The following is a 23,123-nucleotide window of genomic DNA, read 5'->3' on the forward strand; positions in this document are numbered from 1 at the left end:
AAAAGCAGTAATGATATCCATAAGGTATGATTGGCGTAAATGGCGTGGAAGCAGTCAGGGACGAGACGCTGAGATACTGACTCGCTTTATAAAAATAAATTAAACCTGTAGTAATCGTCTAAAACAATGTGTTTAATACACAACTTAAACAATAAACTACGATAATGAAAACATCTGTTTATGCATGTAGGACTTGTTTGCTGTTCTCTGAATCACAACTGACTTGATTTTTGGGAAATGATGGGAGGCATTACGACGGATGACACGTGAGGTGCAAAAAACGGTTACTGTTAATGAACGTTGGGTTTCACCAACACTGCTGTTGTTTATGGGTCCTTCATATTGCGTTGATGTGTCTGTGGTTCCTTCTGTTGGCATTTATCCTTAACTCACTATGTAACTTAGTACACCCTACCATGCATTCATCTGGATAAGTCCACAGGTCTGTAGAGATGCAAGAGATGATACGTTTTTGCCCTAATGTGTTCCTATTGTGCTACATTTCGGTTTTTTATGTGTTGATGCTGTGGTACATTTCAACTTTTTATGTCAAAACTATAGTATATTTAGCTATGTGTTGACATATTAGTTATTTTTCTGTCTTCTTTTGTATTAATGGTATGGTATATTTTGACCATGCTTTTGGCGCTTTGGTATCATTTTTCTGTTATGTAGGCACTGGGTGTTGTTATGTCTTTGTATTCTGGCGCCGTGGTATACTTTGACCTTTTTTTATTCATTATGTGTTATATTACTTTCTAGACATGGACGCTACAAAAGTTACATAATACTAAGTAATTCCATAAAAAGTGTGTCGATATATGTTGCCTGAAATATCCTCATGTTCAACATAAACAAAGCAAGAACAAAACACAACTGATAGCAAGATGATAAATCGCTGATTTTTATATAAAAGATGAATATCAAACACACTTCGAAATGAATTATTTGATGTACGGTATAAAGAACATGGAACATTGGATCACACTAGATAGCCAATGAAAATACAGACATGCTAACGGCTGTGCCGGTTTATGTCGCCCTACAACATGGGTAGACATTCTGTTGAGATTTGATTTGTATTTGCATTACTAAACTTTGATAAAAAAATACCTTTGTTTAAAAATGTTTTTGTTTTTTTTTATATAATTAGGAATAAGATGAATCGGTTTGATATGAATAATAAAGACTAAGACTGTTTTTAAAACCAGCAAGAAATGGAAATTAACTTTTAATGAAAGCTTTTTCACTTTCGAAGGCCTGTTTTCCTTTGTCAAGCACAGAGTGTAACATGACCGATGTATTGACTTTTTACACTCTTTGATTGATAAGCTCGAAGCATAAGTTTTCAGTTTCTGTTTGTGTTCCAAAAACAAAAAGCCTTTATGACTTTTTATGATGTCTATATCAATAAAATATATCTTATGATATATTCAACAAAATAGGTTTCTTTTTCTTTTTCACTTGACAAGTTCAAATTTCGTTAAGCATTGCAAGTTACATAATCGTAACTAGAATTGCAAGTTAATATTGAAAATATTTTCACGTAATTAATCTTTTTCAACTAAAGTAAACATTTTCAATCAAAAGATTTAACATAAAATTTCAATCGAGATGACATTTGATTGTGGAATCTTAACAAACGTTCAAAATCTCAAAACAGCCTATCGTATTAACAAAGTACTCTCATGCATCAAGACAGGTAAGCTCTTTGCACCTAATTGGTACAGGTATGGGGTTTGATTTATAAAGTTTCGTTTTTTTAAAGAAAAATATTACTTAATTCAATTAACACAATACATCTCCAGCACACACATAGGCATACACACATAGGGAGATATTAGCCAGGTGGCATAGGACTAGTAGTTAGCGCCTGATATATATATTGTATTGATTAATATATATGCTAATTGTATTGACTGTATAAAATTGTATATCTATGTACTGTAAAGCGCTTTAGAGTGGCTTATGTTAGCTAGATAGGGCGCTACATCAAATGTTGTATATTTATTTTAAGCCATCAATCTGCTGCAAACAAGTCCCTGTAAAATGTAATAAAGATCCTATTTTTTCTTAAACTTTTGTACAAAAAGAAACAAAATTGCAGAAAAAGCAATACCAGGGAAAATAACGAAGTGACCAAATGAATTGAATCACCTGCGATTTCTCAATGAAAATCTAATGATATGTGATTGTCAACAGCAAAGGAAATAGCTGAATAAGAAGAACATCTTCTATCATATCTGATAAGATATTAATTAAATGATTACAAAATCTTGAAATTAACTTTTGCTAGAATTGTTCCGATTTTTAAAAAGAATCCGCTCCTCTTTCCCAAAGGCGAAAAGACCGCAAATATAATCAGGCCGACTTTTATTCGCACACAGCTTACTATACATGGTGAATTACATACCGGCAGATCATAGATTATACTGGCGAATGTTGATGTTTTCATTGAGCAAAACATTGTTGACAAATAATGAATAACACATCAAAGAGAGGATTTTAAACTCATCCAGAATGTTGGAAATCAAGCGTTATACATTCACTGAGAACGTTATTTCCTGAGAACGTGTTGTTTGTATAGATGTCGCTCACAACTTATTCACTGATATTTATATACATATGTACAAATACTCTCACACGCTTTGGCTATATCAAATTTTCTGTAATCTGCATTTCACACAAGATATTAATATGTATGGAAGTTTTTGACTTTCATTTAGTATACGAGCATTCGTTCTTTCCAACAATCTTATCTCGTGTATTATGATATCATTATACATGTCATTAGTACTCCCACCAGACTTATGTACAATTAATCATTTATTGTGGATCCTGCCTCTGTGCTATTTGTATTTGAAATGGTTTGCTGAAACTGAATGACGTCAACATGGAAGGATTAGGTAGTTTAGCGATTTAGTGTACATCCTACCGTATCCAGGTAACATGACTACTTTTGTTGTTCTTTATTCATTTCATCTTTTGCTATCCAGTTAAGGTCAGCAATTCTCACAAATCTATATCGTGTGGTGCTAAAATATCTCTCATGAGCCAGAAAGAATTAGCCAAACATTAATCCAAATATTAAGAGGTTGTATTCAAACAATCTAAAAGTTTACACATGAACCACTATAAGATTTAGACATATTATTCTCCTGTTCAAATCATGTTCTGGACCAAAATCATACAGAAAGCAAACACACTGGCAAAAGACACTCTTTGGTAAACGGGAAAAAGTCCAGATGATCTACGTTCTATTTCTAATGGGGGCTGTCACGATATGTATATATGTTACATGGGCCTCATTATCAACTTGTTAAATGCCATTACTGTTTTGCTCCTTTTCCTTTGCTTTCTTTTCTTTTCTCTCCGTTTTTTTCTTCTTGAACGCTGATTGGATGTTTTCAATACCCATGACTATCGACGCCAATGTCAAACCAATGCCTATTAAGTAGAATGCACTTTGCACGTCCACCAATGTAATAGCTTTGGCTGACGTAATCAACTCATTGGCACACACATTAGTCCGCGGCCACCGCCGACTCTTCCAAATGTTTATTAGTCCACTTTCGTGAATTTCGATGATTCTGTAATTTAAAAAAAAAAATGTGTGATTTTGAGCACGAATATGGTAAATTTATATCTTTTGTAAGAAAATAAAAAATCACACCTTTACATTTTTTTATCAAAACTAACAACAATAAAACACTTTGAAATCATTCACAAGGGAAAATCAATCCAACAGTATTATGCGGACGCACCGTGTAACATGATACCGGATGCTGTCAGATTGCCCGTATGACAGTTGACATATACTCCGTATATCACATCGATATACCAGACGGCACCTATAGTCCTTAATGACATCTGCTAATAGTTGTAACTCGCATTACACTATCGTGTAATGTTTGTACGATTGACATTGGTTTTATTTACGCGTGGGAAAATTAGAATAAAGATCAAAGTAACATGCCGCCATGTAATTATAGTGTCCACATCACAGGACACTGGCGCGAAATCAGGCATGATGGCGACACAGAACAATCACACCTTCTATCTAAATTAATATGAAATGATTAAATGTAAATATCTGATATCATAATAACCCGGAAATTGTATTATCTGGACAGCTTTATGCAGAATGAGTATTGATCTACAGAGGGACACTATAGGGGACAGAGTCAATACAGTACAATTCAATCCTACAAGCCTGTATCAACAATCTCAGTGTTATGTGTGTCGTTCCCTTTAATTACAACTGTTGATAGATGGACTCGAATCGTCGCTCTACGATTTGTTTTCCAAGCCATTTTGATGTTATGACCGTTGAAAGAGGGTTGGCATATAAAGTAGGGGACTAGGATGATGATAAGACTGATGAAAATTGACGGAATATTCCGGCACCCAAAAACAATATGTATCTTTATTTTGGCGCATCAGGAGGTATATTATTGGGGGGTTTTCTGTTCCATATTTTGTTTTAATTATCAATTTGATATCATACATTGGGACACCGCCTTATGATCCGAAATTTATAGGAATCTCTGTCGAAAACTTAGATCTCAGCTGTTGGTCGTCCTTGTGTGTAGGCTGTATGATCAAATTTAATATATCAGCTATTTTATGTTCGGGTTTTTCTTAATTGAACTTAAAGGCGAAGCTCACACAGTGTTTACCTTACAAACGAAAATATCTTTGAATCTCACACAAACCAATCGGAAGTCAAGTGCTTAATTTGTAACGACATCAAATATATGAACTTATGAGTGTGACTGATCAGTTGAGATAAAATCACTTAAAATGAGTCACTATATTATCACTTTACAAACATATTCCTGTAAAAATGACATTACAAGAAATAAACATGTACTACTCTAGATGCCCTTTTGCAATATAAAGAAGAAGCAACGTTATGTTCTTTATGGTCGAGGAGAAAAGAAGTTCAGAAAAAAGTCGTAGGTACGTTTATGTGATTGTAACTATACAATTTGGAAATAAATACAGCATGCCAAGAACATGAATTACACTATGAATTACTGTAAAATAAATACAGTATGCCAAGAACAAGAATTACACTATGAATTATTGTAAAATAATTACAGCATGCCAAGAACATGAATTACACTATGAATTACTGTAAAATAATAACAGCACGACAAGAACAAGAATTACACTATGAATTACTGTAAAATAATTACAGTATGCCAAGAACAAGAATTACACTATGAATTACTGTAAAATAATAACAGTTTGCCAAGAACATGAATTTTACTTTGAATTACTGTAAAATGAACATGAATTACTCTATGAATTACTGTAAAATAATAACAGTATGTCAGGAACATGAATTACACTATGAATTATTGTAAAATAATTACAGTATGCCAAGAACATGAATTACACTATGAATTACTGTAAATTAATTACAGTATACCAGGAACTTGCATTACACTATGAATAACTGTAAAATAAATATAGTATGTCAAGAACATGAATTACACTATGATTTACTGTAAAATAAATACAGTATGCCAGGAACTTGAATTACACTATGATTAACTGTAAAATAATTATAGTATGTCAAGAACATGAATTACACTATGATTTACTGTAAAATAAATACAGTATGCCAAGAACATGAATTACACTTTGAATTGCTGTAAATAAATAGAAAAAACACTCCAACATCTCCGTTCACATCAAAATGAGGTGATTACGAGTGTAAAATAGATTCTGTTAATAGGTATTAATGACTATATGAACCAGTTTCTATGACCTCTGTCGTTACTTACTCTCGTGATATTAGGTCTGTGTAGGGCGAGAGATTAGGAAGACCAAACGCGTACTGGAAAGGCAACACCTCCTCTTTGCCCGTGCGGAGTGTGCATTCGTTCGCCATTTTGATCTCTATTTGTGTCTTGTCCCCCAGATAGGCGTAATTGCTATCTAAGACTTTCTGTATGTGGACGTCGGGGTCCGTACTAAGGACACTGGGGTCGGAAGCGTTAAAACGTTCGATACCCTGCCACACCGCCTTAAACTCTGGTAATACAGAGTGCTGAAACAAAACATTGATTTATGTTAACAATTCTATAGTGATATAAACTCGAGAAGACGTGGAAGATTGGGCTATTTTTTCAAGATTGATGCAAACTATCTTTGGATTTTGTTAATGAAAGAATTATATCACAATTGACGAAAACACTTAGTATATGTTATTTAAACGAGCATTCTATGGAGATTGAAGTTAGTAACTGAAAGTCGTGTGTTTTACGACGCTTTGGGTCTTTTAATGGCACTTACAGCCATCAAATTTAAGTGTTTATTGAACATCTTGACGACAGAAAATGTTTGAACAAAAAAGAATGTGTATATCAGATATTTTTTAAATGATAACCCTTTTCCTAGTGTTCCTGTGGAGCTATTCATTTGAGCGTTTTTTCATAAATCTACAGTATAAATGCATCCTTTTTAAAAAAAAAAACAATGCAAGCAACCTTTATAAATATAGAACTAAAACTTTATATATTTTGATCGTATTGGAAAGCTAAATATTCATGAAGAAGTTATGTATAGATTATATCTACCATTTTAGTACAGTCATGGTTTATGAATGTTTATGTGAAAAACATACCCACATGTTACATGAATTCTCCATTTTTGTATTTCTTTACAGTCTAATGTTTTAAAAGATAATCAATTAATTCAAACATTTTTACGTATGCAAAGTTTCTTTGTAGTTCCCTACCTTGAATATGGTTACCCAGTAACTTCCCCCTATAAGGCCCCATTTATAATCGTCTTTTTGTAACATCTCGTTGACCGTGTTAAAAGGTAGTTTGTCTTTCGAGACGGTCAGATAAGCTATGAGATTGCCACTGTAGGACGCCATCATGACCAGACAAAACAGCCACCAACAACTCAAGAGGGTCCGACCGGTCTGTGAATGTGGCAGACGATCACCACCTACAATGGAAATAATATTGTTGACAACAAAAATCCTGTATATCTTCGAAAACATAGGTCGGAACGAAAAAGCCCATTTTTGTGACATCAACTAGACTGAAAAAAAATGTGACAGCCTCATATGACTCCTACAGGGATCGTGTCAATTTATTATGCTTTGCTCTACACAAATCCAGATTGGTTCGCTTCAAGCTGAAATTGAGTTTCTACTTTAAAATTTTGTCAAACTCATCTTCAACCGGACACCAAATGTTTATATTTTTCCAGAAATAATTGTTTTACTATCTCATTAGTCGAATGGTCAAGGTCATTTTTAAAATCATCAGAACAGTACGATAATACAAATGACATTACATGTGCCACAAAAAAAGGTCTGGCACCATTATACGTTCAGGCACTTTGACAGAACCACAACAATTTCACAAAAAAAACCATCCTACCTGGAATCAGTTTGGAAGGAAGACAATACCTTGTGTGAGTAAAGCCCCGTAGAGGTACCAAAAAGAATCTTGGAAGCTTTTAAGACTTTTGTCCTCCAGGAAGTTGACTTCGTCGCAGTAGTACGGACTGAGTCTTTCAAAAATACAGAGTAAGAATGATATCGCCGCAAGTGCACAGCCGATCAGCAGTAACACCGTGTCGTCAAACGGGTCTATAAGCGTCCGCCATTTTGTCTTCATGGGGTCCTCCTTTGTGATGAGGATGATTGTACTGTCATAGAAATATGGGTAGGTGAAGTCGATCACCTCCTCTCGTCGGCTGTGTACGTTCAGAGATGCAACCACCAGGTCTATTTCCTGTTAAACAGGTAACACACGGGTATGTCTGGAGGGTTTTGCTTAACAAAAGTCATAAATTATGTCGATATGCATCTGAGTGCTATAAATAACCGCTTACATCCTTCAAAACGTGCCCCTTTTGTGTCTCTTCCGAAAAATTTGATAACAGAAACATATATCAATACAAAACATAAGGCAATACCCTACGACATCACCAGGTCACACTTATCAGTGCTGTTTTTGACCTATATGTACCAGATATTATGTTCATCCATACTGAAATAAGGAGCAAATTTCGAGTTTCGTGTACGTATAAGACAGTGTAATTATTCGACCATGGAACAGCTTTTATTTGATATTAATAGGCAATATGAATGCCAACTAAACAAAGGCAAAATCAACGAAGCGCACTATTGCTTCTTGTTGTATTTGCCTTTGTCCACTTGTCATTCCATTTTTGGAATGTGTTTATCTCAGAGAAAATTCAATTACACTGGTTAGTATTCAACATTTAGTTCAGATAATTTATTTATCATATATGCTTGATCAATAAATAGAACAGCCATCTGTCCATGGAGGATCAGCGGTATCCAACGTAGCAATTCTGACTTCATAATAATGATGGCGTAAACAGTCGGATCATGGCGTTCATAACCTATAAGGCTACTTGTTAATGTGGTAGGGTCTTTTATTGGCAATGCAATACGATGGTAAACATGAAGTAGGTATAGCATATCTTGCCGTGTTTGTAAAGCGATTTCATGTATAAGTTATGACTTAAATCGCTATATAGGATGAAACTACACTAATACCTTTCTCTGTAACATCCCGACAACACCACTCCAGCTTCCGTTATCGAGTTCCAGTCCCCAGTCACCATCCGGGGGCTCCATGACGTCATATCTGCGGAAATATCATAATGCTGGAAACACTTTTTCTCTTTTTTTCCCTTTTCAAATATTTTATTTAAATATTGACATTGTCTTGTTGTAATACTTTGACTTGTTGCAATACATTGTCTTGTTGTAATACATTGGCTTGTTGTAATACATTGGCTTGTTGTAATACTTTGACTTGTTGTAATACATTGTCTTGTTGTAATACATTGGCTTGTTGTAATACTTTGACTTGTTGCAATACATTGTCTTGTTGTAATACTTTGACTTGTAATACATTGTCTTGTTGTAATACATTGTCTTGTTGTAACACATTGGCTTGTTGTAATACTTTGACTTGTTGCAATACATTGTCTTGTTGTAATACATTGTCTTGTTGTAATACATTGGCTTGCTATAGAATAATAAAAACACTTAAAACACGGCACGCGTTGGTTGTTTATTGTTCCATTTGATGAAGAGTCAGAGGGAGATAATTCGGAAACAGTAGGGTGATAGAACAACCTTAGTCAGCGGAAACATGATATGTTCTTTAATTATGTACTCACGTAAAATTAAATCTGGTCGCTATTTCATTGAAAATATCAAAGCACAATCCTTCATATGAGTTGTTCCCATTCTTTATGACGAAAGGTGACCACTGCAAGTATAATGTACATAACAGGTCAAAATAAGCGGAATATGATATACATTACCAAAATGAATGCTAATTACCTATCTATCTGTCCGTGATGAAACAGAACGCTAAAAGTAGCCTAAAATGTTTCCGTTCAAAACAATTATCAAACAAACATAATGAATATAAAAGAAAAATAATTACATTTGAACACTAATATCTGTTTGTGTATTATCATATTCGTGAAAATCAGTATTCGTGACAATCAGAACAACTATTGACGAGAACCTTGCATCTGACCTAGTCAACAATACCTGGAGAGTGGCGACCTTAAAATTTCTTCCGTTCCATCCATAGTTCCTGTTCGGGAAAAAAGTTGACAACTCGTAGATTCTTCCATTGTCGTCGATAAATCCGACGACATCAAGTCCCCGGGGGCCGGGATTGATCCACATCAGTGTCGATATAGGAATCCAGTGACACGTTCTAGTTCCCTGTACCTGTCAAGTTATACAAATAATTACTTTAAAATGGGGGCGCTTGTATGAAATTGATAATTTGACCTAGTTATTTTATTCCTCTGTGATTTGCTCCGAAATACCGCCATTAATAAGGAATATCAATCGTTCTATGTTGATTTGTCGTTATAACGTCACCGCCGGAGACCAATCACGTGCTCTCCTTCCCAGTACCCGTCATGGCAAGTTAAACACGAATTTACATTTAAATGGGGGCGTAAAGAGGAGTTGATATCTTAACCTACCTTTTTTTATTCCTCAAGGATTTGCTCGAAATACAACGATAACTCATGAATATCAATCACGCAATTTTACTTGGTAGCTTGTAACTACACAACAGTACTATGTAAAAACAGAACTCAACTGAACTTATGTTGTTGCATATGATATGACTGACAGGAGTAGACACTTGACCTAAATGCCTGTCACTTTCGGCCTTCTTATCAGAGTAAAAACCAACTGATTTTATATAAAAAAAAAAAGCAATTAATATTGAAACCAATTTTATAAATATCTAACAAACATTCGTATTTTCAATATCTTTATCATGTAAAATTGGTTATCATTATTATAACATGAGGGGCTATTCAAAAGAGTGTAGCTTGTTCTTTAATTATAGTGATATTGACTTCCAAATCAAATAGAAGATGTGCGCGATGGAATACCGTGAACCTTATAACTATGTAGATTTTTTTGTTAAACAATCTTATCGTCATTGGCTTTACCATTTGCACATTTACGCTTAAAATGGTGTCGTTATTCTCACAATAGTTTTTCGTAACTCTGTATTTATATGTTTATGACGGACTACCCCCTTGGGGTGAGAAAGGGGAATCTCAACCCGAGGGGGAAGATTCTTAAGTTGCCAAACACAAGGGTTTGCCGAGTGTTTGGCAACTTAAGAATCTTTCCCCGATGGTTGAGATTCCCCTATCGCACCCACAAGGGGTTTAATGATTCGTTTTCTCTTCCCCTGTTCTCCCATTGTGTATCATATTCACGATTTAATGATAACGTTACATGCTAAATTCAGGGTTGGTGTGGCGTTGATTGATTGTTGACGTGACGTCACTATTGTTGAAGTGACGTCATACCATTGTTATGAAAAGGGCAATCTCCACGTCTCAACCCTAGGTGAGACTTATAAAACTATTACCTGTAACTGAGCGAGATCGGGTTTTCTCTTACCCTGAACAGGTGTATCCGCACTTTTACCGGTGTGAGATTTCCTTGTCTCACCCTAGGGTTGAGACGGGGGGATTCCCCTTTTCATAACAATGGCATAACGTCACTTCAACAATTCAATGACGTAACGTCAACAATCCATCAACGTCACGTCAACCCTGAATTTAGCATGTAACGTTATCATTACATTGTGTATATGATACGCAATGGTAGACCAGGGTAAGAGAAAAAGAATCATTCATCCCCTTGTGGGTGAGATAGGGGAATCTCAACCCTCGGGAAAAGATTCTTAAGTTGCCAAACACTCGGAAAAGCCTCGTGTTTGGCAACTTAAGAATCATCCCCCTCGGGCTGAGATTCTCCAATCTCACCCCCAAGGGGGTGAAAGATGCTATTAATCTCAGTCGAGGGTTACGATTCTGTAACAAAATTCCAACCGAGGCATAAGCGGAGATTGGGATGTTACAGAAACCTAGCCCGAAACTGAGATAACCCGATCTCGCTCAGCAACAGGCAAATTTTTTTTCTCGCACTTTTTAGTTCGAAAACAAAAATCAATTTTGCTAAAAACTACAAGTATCCCGCCTTGGGCCTCAAATGATAATGACCTCTTCACTACTTAAGCTACATGTGAATGCCTCCGCGTAAAAGCGTAGTCCGTCCTTACATAGATTACAACGTATTTCACAGTGTAGATTATATTTACAAATCAAATATCTAACAACATCAAAACTATACATAAAACGACAAAACAGAACATTTATAATGCAAATTGTCAACTTCAAGCAGTTAACGCGCGGATAAAAATTCCGCGAAATGGCACGTAAAGATACCAGACGGAGTGCGGATACACATGTCCAGGATAAGAAAAAAACTTCTTCTCATACTGTCAACAAAAGATAATTGATTTATCACGCTACCGGTATAAGTAGTATATAGATGATAAAGCTGTTTCTTGTTCTATCGTGAACGCTAATTGAAAGTGTTCATTCAGCAAAATCAACCTTTCTGTCCCGTATGACATTTATTGTATGTTTTGACGAAGAGTTGTTATTTCGGTCTCTGCTGTTTTGATATATGATAGGAGTGTTCCAGAAAGGGGTTCCTCTGGCATTCCTAGAGAACTTGCCGAACCTCAAAACTACTCAAATAGGCCAACATTGCATTACTATTGCTCTGACGCAATAGTTACAACACGTTTTAGTATTTGCGAGTATAAACCTTTGAGAGAAACGAGTAGTGGTATATATGACATACCTGCTGAACGTGTGTGAGGACTTGTGACGTCATCATGTCCTTCATGTTGGAATTGGGTGTTTCAAAATATGTGATGTCTTTGAGTATACTATCCAACAATAGCTCAAAGTCCTGCAACAACAAACAGATTACTGTAAAACCTCCATAATCCAGGACACGGGGATAGCATTGCAATAAGTTAATTATCGCTTTAAAACGGCTCTTCATAAATAAAGTATATCCTTCATTAATGTAATGTGTCCTCGTTAAAACGCTTAAAATACCTCAGGAATACAAACGTTTAACAAACAATTTGCGAAATTCAGTTATTTCTTGAAAGATTTCCGTACAATGAAAATTCATATTACAGGGTTCCTGCGATATTTTACAAGGGATTGGTCGTATATATTACAGAGACATTAAACAGTTTTTCGATAACACCTTTTCATAAGTCGAGCACCTCCTCTAGACCCAATCAATTCAAGTTCGATAAACATAGTCCATGTATACATACGTTGAAACTGGTTTCCATCGTAGCTAACTGTTGTGGAAAAGCTATAAATATCATGTTATCAATTGTTAGGTTGAGATGTTTTGTAAAATGCAGCTCATTTTCGGCAAGGGAGATAACCATCATATCAGAAAAATGACGAAGAGCGCTGGTCCTTAGATGAACTTGGTCGTAAGAATCCATCTAAAAATCGAAAAAAAAATAGGCAATATATTTATTAATCTCTCACAAATTATCCAGAAATCAATATAATTTTAAAATGATTTACTATACCAAAATACTACTTAAAAGTGCTTTGAAACATTATCCTTGTATATTACCTATTACAGCAGGAATATCACTATTTTATATTAGCTGCCCTAGCGGTGGCATGCTTCTTAGTGGATTAACCATTCGGAAGTTACACACTAACTACACAAAGATCACGTGTTTCTGGTCCTAATTACTTTATGAAGGTCAAACTGCCCATTTAGGTCGTTATGACTACGACAGGTATCCAATATTTCCGTGATTTCATTAAACCCTACCACACAAAGGTAGCTTAACAATATGTTATTAAGATAATTAGCGTACTACTTACAGCGGACAGGAAGTCCTCGCATGTATTTATACAAAGGGTGACTACTCTGATTCTGCGACTCTGCTCCCAATTAGCTGCCTTGCTGATCAATGAGTGGTAGTCGCTTTCGGCAAAGCCGTCGACCAGCGTCGAATTATATAAAATACTATACTCCAATAAAATGCGACGTGTCTCCTCTATTTCTATTTCTAAAAAGATGAAAATGCAAAATGAGAGAAAATTTAAAACTTTAAAAATGAATGGACATAAACTAAGATGGAAAACACTGCAATTTATATATTTTTTGATATGGTAATAATACAATAATCTTATGTGCTTAGTTGATACCTCTTCATGAATGTTCAAACATTAATATAAATGCATTGGCTATCAAAAGGCTATATTATCAAGAATGTCCTTGTTACTGGTGACAATTCAACACATTTATGATTTAACTAAACCTACGATAGCCTGTAACAATTTCACTCCTATTCGTTACCGAATCTGTTATTGTTAAATATATTTTAAAACATTGTTGTTGTATCGAAGAATTATTTTTGAGACTAGGCCGTTATATATCGATGTACGATTTACGGAAAGTAGTTTGTAACTCGCACAGAAGAAAAAGTTTTGTTTAATCTGTGTAGCTGTCATAATTAACCCAAAATGTTATTTAAAATAGTCATTCTTCTGAGCTAAATGTTGATAATGTAGGCGGCTTCAGATTACTGACACAGCCCCAGTCCCACATAAAACGAGAGTAATCCGGGGCGTGGTCATCCGTGTAAGTATCACTCACCTCGTGGAAATACATAAGTAAATTAATTCACATGATACCAATACTTATAGATATTTAATCGATAATATAATCAGAATATTTGAATGTATACAATTGATAAAATGACATCTTTTTTAGAAAGGAAACTACATACCTTATAACAAAAACAAAATAATAATAAGTTCTATCAATCATTATTCTGAAAGCAAATGTTGAAATGGCATTCGCCAAACAGAAAAAAAACTGATTCTTCCTAACCATTGAATTCGGAGGACAATATTAATATTGGCGCCCATGACTTAAACTATTCCACTATGATAATGGCAAAGCTACTAAGATACTAAATATCCAGCTATGTTGTTCAATAGTAACTCTAGGGACGCAACTTTGATAAATGACGTACTTTAAAAAGTCTATCTCTCGGTTGGACTCAGTCCTTCTATAGCCACACAAAACTAAAACTACTTCAACTAGAACTGTAAGCCAAAGGCTAACTAATACTCCCGCAATAATAACAATCTGAATGTGCTGTAGTGGTGGTCAACGACCTCGATGACCAATATCGTCCCTTTTGTTTTAATATATTTCAAAGACATCATTAACACCATTAGATGTTAATCATGTACCTACTGACATAATACAAGCACTCTCAATATGACAGTCGGTATCCTTATTACAGGTTAAATTATCGATTTTGTTCCAGAATACAATACGAGCTGGTTTATCAATTAGTAAACTTTAACAAAACACAGAAATTGGTCATTTAATAAAAAATGCTTCCTCAACCCGATTTGTTTTATGTATAATGAAAACGAACTAAAAGTAAATTCATATATAAATCCTTACTAAGACTCTTTTTCTATAAAAGGAAACATTATACAAAAGCTCCATTAAGAATCAATATTTGACGAACAATTTAAACTAGATAAAAGTATCCCGCAATCTGTTTCTCTTTCTGCCATGAGACCTATTTCAGAACATGCTGACGTGATGCGGGACATTATTTCAAAAGAGTACAAATTTTAACTTGAACACTTTAAAGGATAACGAATGGATTGCTTTAGGCCATACACATTTTTACAAAGCTTACAAAACAACGAAGGTAGAGTAACGTCCCTTGATTATCAAGCTGATAAGGAGTTTTTTCCTTGTACTTTTCAATCGTTGTTACGTAAATCTTCCCTTTGTTTAAATTTCCCATAGTTTTATCGACTTTGAGTTCGAATAATAATTGTGTTGACACTTCGTTTTGACGATATATTTAGCATAAACAAAAATAAACAATTCTGTATGGTCAAAAAAAGAATTTGTCTTCACAAAAAGGGGTCGGAACTATCTAGGTCCTTCTTTGTGTCATACAGCACGTTTTAATGGTTTTGGGGGTGAATTAAACATTATCCTTTTTATTAATGACACTCCTTGGTTCTTATATAAGCTTTTTCTCTTTTAATAAGTCAGATTTATGAAATATTAGTAACGATGTTTGCTCAATCAAAACAACACCATCACACATGTTCTTATTTAGATTTGTCTTGTTCGCTGTGACGTCAAAAAGGGTGATACTTCACTCACTACATATCGACAAGGATCTTCCTTACATTACAATCATCATAAACTATATTCAAATACAAAGTAGGTTTTTCACCTGTGTAACGTTTTTATCAGAACTACTGATGCAGTGGAAAAAGCACTTCAATCAATATATATCATCTTACAAAAATATAACGTTAGCTCATCAAGAAAAAAGCATGTGAATGTGTTCGTTATGTTCAGGATGGCCTGGATACCTTCATCAGGTAAGAAGGTAACACTAGTACCGAATCCAGGTTAGTTCAGTCATAGACATAACACTGTTGTTCAATGAGCACTTACCGATTCCACTCTCATACAGCAGTAACACTTCATGCCACTGCATGTGTAGGATTAATGACGTCACGATGACGGCGACATGCCCCACATTCTGTTCCACGGTCTGAGGTATCACATGACCTACATAACCGGAAGGAGGTTGGCACATGCCCTGTTTGGTAAGATCAGGATCTTGGTTTTGAAAGTTACATCCGAGTGTAGCTTTGTTGTTAGACGATAAATCGCTTGGAATGACAACCCCCGCGTGCACAAATGTCATATTTGCATGTGTAAATATTGGTTGAACATACCGGAAGTCAAGATCAGTAGCTATTAAACAGGAAGTCACCCCAATACGCTGAAACTCTGTAACTGAAATAACCAAACAAAGATATCACAGATAAGTCAGAACCGCATCAAGCAAAATGTTAATTAATTATCAATAGTCAAAATTGGGCGCAGTACTCATAAGAACTTAATATCGAAGCCAATACCTAGGAATTAACATGTCTAAAGTGACAAAAATAATGGACTGTTTTAAAATATAGGTTTTATAAGGCTAATTTCGTTGTTTTCTTCAGACTTGCAAAAACTACCAAATCAAATTCGTAAGGATGGATTGCAATTATTTTTTAATATTCTTAGCAAATAAAGGCGTTTCTTGTTGTTAGACCTACACATGAACTATGAAAAATCACAATAAACATAATAAAGCTAAATGACGTCAATGGAATGCTAACATGGTGAGGATACAGCCGAAGGAAACCATCAAAAGACGTCACACAAGATGGCCGCCAACACACATACCTGTTTGTGCCACCTGGAACAGTTCGCGACTGTCAATGTATTTCCAGTGTAGCGTAGTGGTGATGTTAGTATCATTAAGGAAGACTGTCCGTAACACTATTTCGTTCACGCACTTCGATGCATTCGGACACAAGTTTGCGATAACCCCTGAAAAAGAGAAGAATTTAAGTAACATATAATAATTCTCATTGCAATGGACCTAAAAAACGTATAGGAAGAACCTTACAAACATATTAGATCTGAACGTCAGAATCTTCTGGATTTAATCTTTATATTTTCATGTGTATTTACACACATAATTGATTATGCTCTTGGTCATTATATCACCAGGGGGTTATCTACGGACGTATTTAATATAAGGAAAATGTAAATAAAAAAAATCGAACATAGGCATGGTATTATCAGGGAGTACACATCCCTGGTATTATTAATATTATTATATTTTTTTTGTAAACCAGTGTTATATCACTGATATCTAATAATATGTATATACGTTTATGAACTTGTATGAATTGTTGTCATTTTGCAAATAATGTATTATTCATGTACTATCATTGTATCATGCTCTCCAATTTGGAGGAAATAAAGATGATATAGAACACTTTATTTCGTTACACCGAAGTGATTAGCTTGGTACATAGAACATTTTATTTCGTTACCCCGAAGAGATTATCATATATACACTTATTAATGATATTTATTGAATGTATGACTTCAATGTAATTAAGTCTGTATATGTCATGTATGTTATTTGGTGCTTATGTGTATTCAATATGATTTTTTTGTAATGTAAATATGTGCGAATTATTCTGTTTAAATGTAATCTTCAAATTGGAAGAAATAAAGAGAATAATATGGGTCGTTGGAACACATTCGTGTGTGCCCTACCTAAACAAAGTCTACGGCTGCGAGCTCCAATCATCTACCAATAGACTTTGTCACGTGATATTGGTCAGGTGACGTTGTCACTGAATACCATTCATCGCTTAAAATGCTGACATTTAACGCCTTTTAAAAGATTCAGTACTATTAAGTAACTCACTTTAATGATGTAATTACTTTAATCCTGGCAGACTGCCTTCGCGGTTTCTAATTCATTATTTTCTTCTGTATAAAACATGATTGTTTGAACAGGCTAGCTTGAAGTTCCAAAGTAAAGTTTCATGTTCATTAATCGTTTCGCTGTTTCAATAAATCGAGATCATAATTGCAATTTAAACAACTGTGAAAGACAAATCAATTTGTTCTATTTTTTCCCTTTTGTGCAGCCACAGAATCAACAAGCACCTGTCAGTATATCCTAGGTATTCCGGTTTTTAAGTGTTGATCGATGGACGGTCTCGTGGATACAGATTACCTGGGTCCCAATTACAACACACGTCGATAACTTAATGAGGCATTACCGTCACCAATTAAATGGTGATATTTTTTATAATGACCAAAACTGAAAGGATCTGGATTTCATTAAACACCTTCCAAACTTGTACACAAAACACACTTTCAAAAACTGTACAAAAACTACTTATATAATAGTCCTTTTATAAAATATATAATTTTGAAAACAAATCAGCTTAAATTATCATACAACTGTCAGGTTTCTATTAAACAAAGTTTCAAAACTGCATATAAAATCAAATACTATGACGTCATCGTGAATGAGTTACTGAACAACCCGTATATTTACTTTGATAATGTAAAAATTAAATTAAATCGATCTTACTGGAAGTTGTCCTTAACTATAAATACAGGATGATGTATTTGCCGTCAGTAGGCAGCACATTAATCTATATCATTCCATTATCCTCCACAGACATTGTTTGAATTAAAAGTTGTTCGGTCATTCAGGAAAAGAATACATACATCTCATTGAAGTGTCTTTAAACAGTCGTCTACCATTGCTTTTACATTGTTGACTTTGCGTGTCGCCATCAGACTATCCCTTGATGTTTTTGTATCACTACGCTCTTTTATCTAATACACGTATTATATTAGTCATGTTGTGTTGTACTTCCTATATTTGAACAAACTAAGGTTGACTATATGAGAAGTAGTCATAAATTGCAACAGAAAAAGACATAACCTACACGATAGGTTATCAAGTACTAAACGAAAAGTAATTATAAACTACACACGAAGAAATTATAAACGACACATGAAGTAATGATAAATTGTACAAGAATTGTAAAGCACACGAAAGGTAATCATAAACTGCACAAGAAGCTTTCTATCAATTGCACAAGAATTGTAAACCTCAGGACAAACAAGGATTTACTACTCACAAAAGAACTATTAACTGTGCTACTGTTACTGACGACAAAATTTCATCTTTTTCCGTTTCTTTTATATTTTGATTTGTCATAAACATACAGATAAGTAATTTATTTATTTATGAAATCATTCACATGATATAAGCAAAAAAATAGTCTAGTCTTGGATGATTTTGCAATGGTCAAACTGTCCGTTTGTAAAAGAAATAAAAATTACAATGTTTTCCATTAGAATGCCTATGAATTTTTTTCTTTGAAATATTACACCCAAAATCTGTTCGCGTGAAGTCTGTTAAAGTACTTGGCACGTCAGGTGTTAGACATATTCATTTTAAAACTAGTATAACTGATGAGGTAACATTCCTATTGTTGACGTTCCTTACATTAGCGTAAGTCTAGATTTATATAGAATATAAGTAATTTACATGACTACAAGATTTACAGACTAAAAAAGAAAAGCTTAACTCGTCGGCGTACTGGTACATATATTATATACACTAGTGCTGTGTTTGTAGACAGTGCATTACAATCTAAGTGCAAAGTTATTGACTGTTTTGGAATATTACGTCGGTGCAAATGCATAAATGATGTGATGTTTTTAAAGAAAACATCTATATTTCATTTAAACGTCTAGAGGTACTTTATGTATCGCGGTTCGTTTGTCAATCAGCGTGATCTATTTTACCTGAACAGATTTTCGTTTTAAATAAATGATGCAAAGCTCTATTACATCCTAAAGATGCCATTATTGGCATGCATTCATATAAATGACTATTTTTACAAACTATATTGTTATGCGATACGAAACCTCACTGTGTGTGAGATGTTATAGGTCTTAGTAATTCCCTACTATGCCCAGTTGTTGTTTACGTGAAGCCTAGTCCGACTAACTCACTGTGTGTGATATGTTATAGGTCTAAGTAATTCCCTGCTATGTCCAGTTGTTGTTTACGTGAAGCCTAGTCCGGCTAACTCACTGTGTGTGAGATGTTATAGGTCTTAGTAATTCCCTGCTATGTCCAGTTGTTGTTTACGTGAAGCCTAGTCCGGCTAACTCACTGTGTGTGAGATGTTATAGGTCTTAGTAATTCCCTGCTATGTCCAGTTGTTGTTTACGTGAAGCCTAGTCCGGCTAACTCACTGTGTGTGAGATGTTATAGGTCTTAGTAATTCCCTGCTATGTCCAGTTGTTGTTTACGTGAAGCCTAGTCCGGCTAACTCACTGTGTGTGAGATGTTATAGGTCTTAGTAATTCCCTGCTATGTCCAGTTGTTGTTTACGTGAAGCCTAGTCCGGCTAACTCACTAGCTCTGGGTTTCATATACTGCATACTTTAATGTATCTAAGTCAAGGTTCTTTGTCTTCAGTTTCAATAAAACGCTGTTGGTAATTCTATACAGAATGCATCTGAATACGACCTAATGCCTGACTCATTTACACTCAACGTGCACATTTCGTTTTATTGAGCATGAATACACAACGCCAGTTTTAGAACTTTTAGGAAAAACAAAAAACAAAAATCTTCATTTAAACAGAATGAAAACCATGGCTTGTGAAGATTTTAAAATTATTACCAATATAGCTCCGGATTATTTATGTAATCATTTAACCTTGAAATCGCCTTTTTATAACCTCAGGAATGAAAGGCAGCTGGAGCTAACAAGAGTAAGAACAACCAGGTATGGACTGAAGTATTTTCGCTACGAGGCCGCTCGGGTGTTGAACAGTCTGCCAAACCATTTGAGGAAGGTGGATAGTTATCCAGAGTTTGCCAGACTGCTGCACTCCTGGGATGGCCCCGTTTGCTCATGTCGTATCTGTACATGTGTCTAGAGATTTAATGTGTTTTCAGTGTTTTAGTCTTTATTACTAGCTACCTGCTTTATTTATCTATCATTTATTTACCTACCTATTTGGGTTAACTTCTGCTAATAAAACTGGCAGCATAGTTTCTAGTCCTCTCGTCTAGTCATCATCATAGCTCAATATATTTTACTTACTAGACCTTGTCGTCCTATTTTGATTTTACACTATATTAGTGTATATTATGTCAATTTTTACTCTTTTGCTATATTAGCATGTATGTACATTACACTTGAAGTGTTTTAACCCTCCAATATATAGCAACACCTGTGTGATATGCAGGTGTTTCACTATTATCTCTTTACATCACTTTAGTATAGTACTTTAAATTTAGTGCCTGTGATATCTAATTATAAGCTGCTATGTTATTGTATGTTTTACTCGCTGATTATGTGCTAGCTTTCTGTGATAGTGTATAGCTTGATTTGTTGTTTGCTGTTTGCTTTTTATCATGTTTGTCGCAAAAATAGCGCTACAGCGCTAATGTTTATCTGTTTGATATATGCGACGCTAGATAAAGTTTCTTGTATTTTGTATCTTGTATGACATGGGTCACTAGGTAAGCAATGAAGCGACACCGTTCATTCTTGTAAATCTTGTATTTGCCGTTACGCATCTAGAGCAAGCACTGATTACATATGTTAACATGCTAATCCCTTTCGCCAACACACAATAACAAAGTTAGCAGTCAATACCGATACAAAGAGACACGTACAATAAGAACTGAGGAAGCATAAAAAACAAAGGAAGAATATATTATTAACCAAAAAACTAGGATGTAAACCCAGGTGATCCGGAAGGTTAAGCTTTGCCTACACCACATGTTGCACACATCATCATAATCTACGCTCAATTAAGGAAAGTAGGTCACCAAACACAAAGGCAGCATTCCCTTCATCATGATGGATAATAAAATACCATAACAGGTAGAAATGGTTACGGCTGTAATTATCTTTAGGGTTGACTGAATTTACACAGGTAAAAGAAAATTTAGAAAGGGGATAAGGCAACAGGACATGTCTTATTGAAAATCGTGATACTTTGACCAGACTCTGGAAAAGCAATGGTGATATGTAACTGCATCTGGTATGATGCCATTAGGGAAAGGAAAGTTAACGATCGTAAAATGAAAAGTGAAAAAAAACCAATTCATTCCCAGTAGATAATCAAGCCATTTCAACTCCCAGCAGATAATCAAGCAATTTCAACTCCCAGTAAATAATCAAGCCATTTCAAGTCCCAGTAAATAATCAAGCCATTTCAAGTCCCAGAAGATAATCAAGCCATTTCAATTCCCAGTAGATAATCAAGCAATTTCAACTCCCAGTAAATAATCAAGCCATTTCAATTCCCAGTAAATAATCAAGCTAGTTCAAGTCCCAGAAGATAATCAAGCCATTTCAACTCCCAGTAGATAATCAAGCCATTTGAATTCCCAGTAGATAATCCAGCCATTTCAACTCCCAGTAGATAATCCAGCCATTTCATTTCCCAGAAGATAATCCAGCCATTTCAACTCCCAGTAGATAATCAAGCCATTTCAACTCCAAGTAGATAAACCAGCTATTTCAACTCCCAGTAGATAATCCAGCCATTTCAATTCCCAGTAGAAAATCCAGCCATTTCAATTCCCAGTAGATAATCCAGCCATTTCAACTCCCAGAAGATAATCCAGCCATTTCAATTCCCAGTAGATAATCAAGACATTTCAATTCCCAGTAGATAATCCAACCAATTCAACTCCCAGTAGATATTCCAGCCATTTCAATTCCAAGTAGATAATCCAGCCATTCCAACTCCCAGTAGATAATCCAGCCATTTCAATTCCCAGTAAATAATCAAGCCATTTCAATTCCCAGTAGATAATCAAGCCATTTCAATTCCCAGTAGATAATCCAGCCATTTCAATTCCCAGTAGATAATCCAGCCATTTCAATTCCCAGTAGATAATCCAGCCATTTTAATTCCCAGTAGATAATCCATCCATTTCAATTCCCAGTAGATAATCAAGCCATTTTAACTCCCATTAGATAATTCAGCCATTTCAATTCCCAGTAGATAATCCAGCCATTTTAATTCCCAGTAGATAATCCAGCCACTCAATTCCCAGTAGATAATCAAGCCATTTTAACTCCCATTAGATAATTCAGCCATTTCAATTCCCAGTAGATAATCCAGCCATTTCAACTCCCAGTAGATAATCCAGCCATTTCAATTTCCAGTAGATAATCCAGCAATTTCAATTCCCAGTAGATAATCCAGCTATTTCAATTTCCAGTAGATAATCCAGC

General features: G+C 35.0%; 1 protein-coding gene across 1 annotated transcript in view; it reads right to left on the reverse strand.

Annotated features, from left to right (window-relative positions):
- Positions 1-2,806: 2,806 nt before the first annotated feature.
- The window catches only part of LOC110464602, a 67,717-nt gene continuing 47,400 nt past the window's right edge, over positions 2,807-23,123 (reverse strand). The window contains exons 3-14 of the mRNA XM_021519907.1: positions 16,703-16,849; positions 15,920-16,267; positions 13,291-13,478; positions 12,714-12,893; positions 12,221-12,331; positions 9,575-9,760; positions 9,193-9,284; positions 8,561-8,651; positions 7,439-7,766; positions 6,752-6,969; positions 5,796-6,061; positions 2,807-3,590 (exon numbers count right to left, since the gene is read on the reverse strand). Coding sequence (XP_021375582.1) covers positions 3,320-3,590; positions 5,796-6,061; positions 6,752-6,969; positions 7,439-7,766; positions 8,561-8,651; positions 9,193-9,284; positions 9,575-9,760; positions 12,221-12,331; positions 12,714-12,893; positions 13,291-13,478; positions 15,920-16,267; positions 16,703-16,849 — 2,426 coding nt within the window. The 3' untranslated portion in view covers positions 2,807-3,319. The remainder of the gene's footprint in view (positions 3,591-5,795; positions 6,062-6,751; positions 6,970-7,438; positions 7,767-8,560; positions 8,652-9,192; positions 9,285-9,574; positions 9,761-12,220; positions 12,332-12,713; positions 12,894-13,290; positions 13,479-15,919; positions 16,268-16,702; positions 16,850-23,123) is intronic.

Source organism: Mizuhopecten yessoensis, unplaced genomic scaffold (assembly GCF_002113885.1).
Source record: "Mizuhopecten yessoensis strain PY_sf001 unplaced genomic scaffold, ASM211388v2 scaffold11011, whole genome shotgun sequence".
NCBI lineage: Eukaryota > Metazoa > Mollusca > Bivalvia > Pectinida > Pectinidae > Mizuhopecten > Mizuhopecten yessoensis.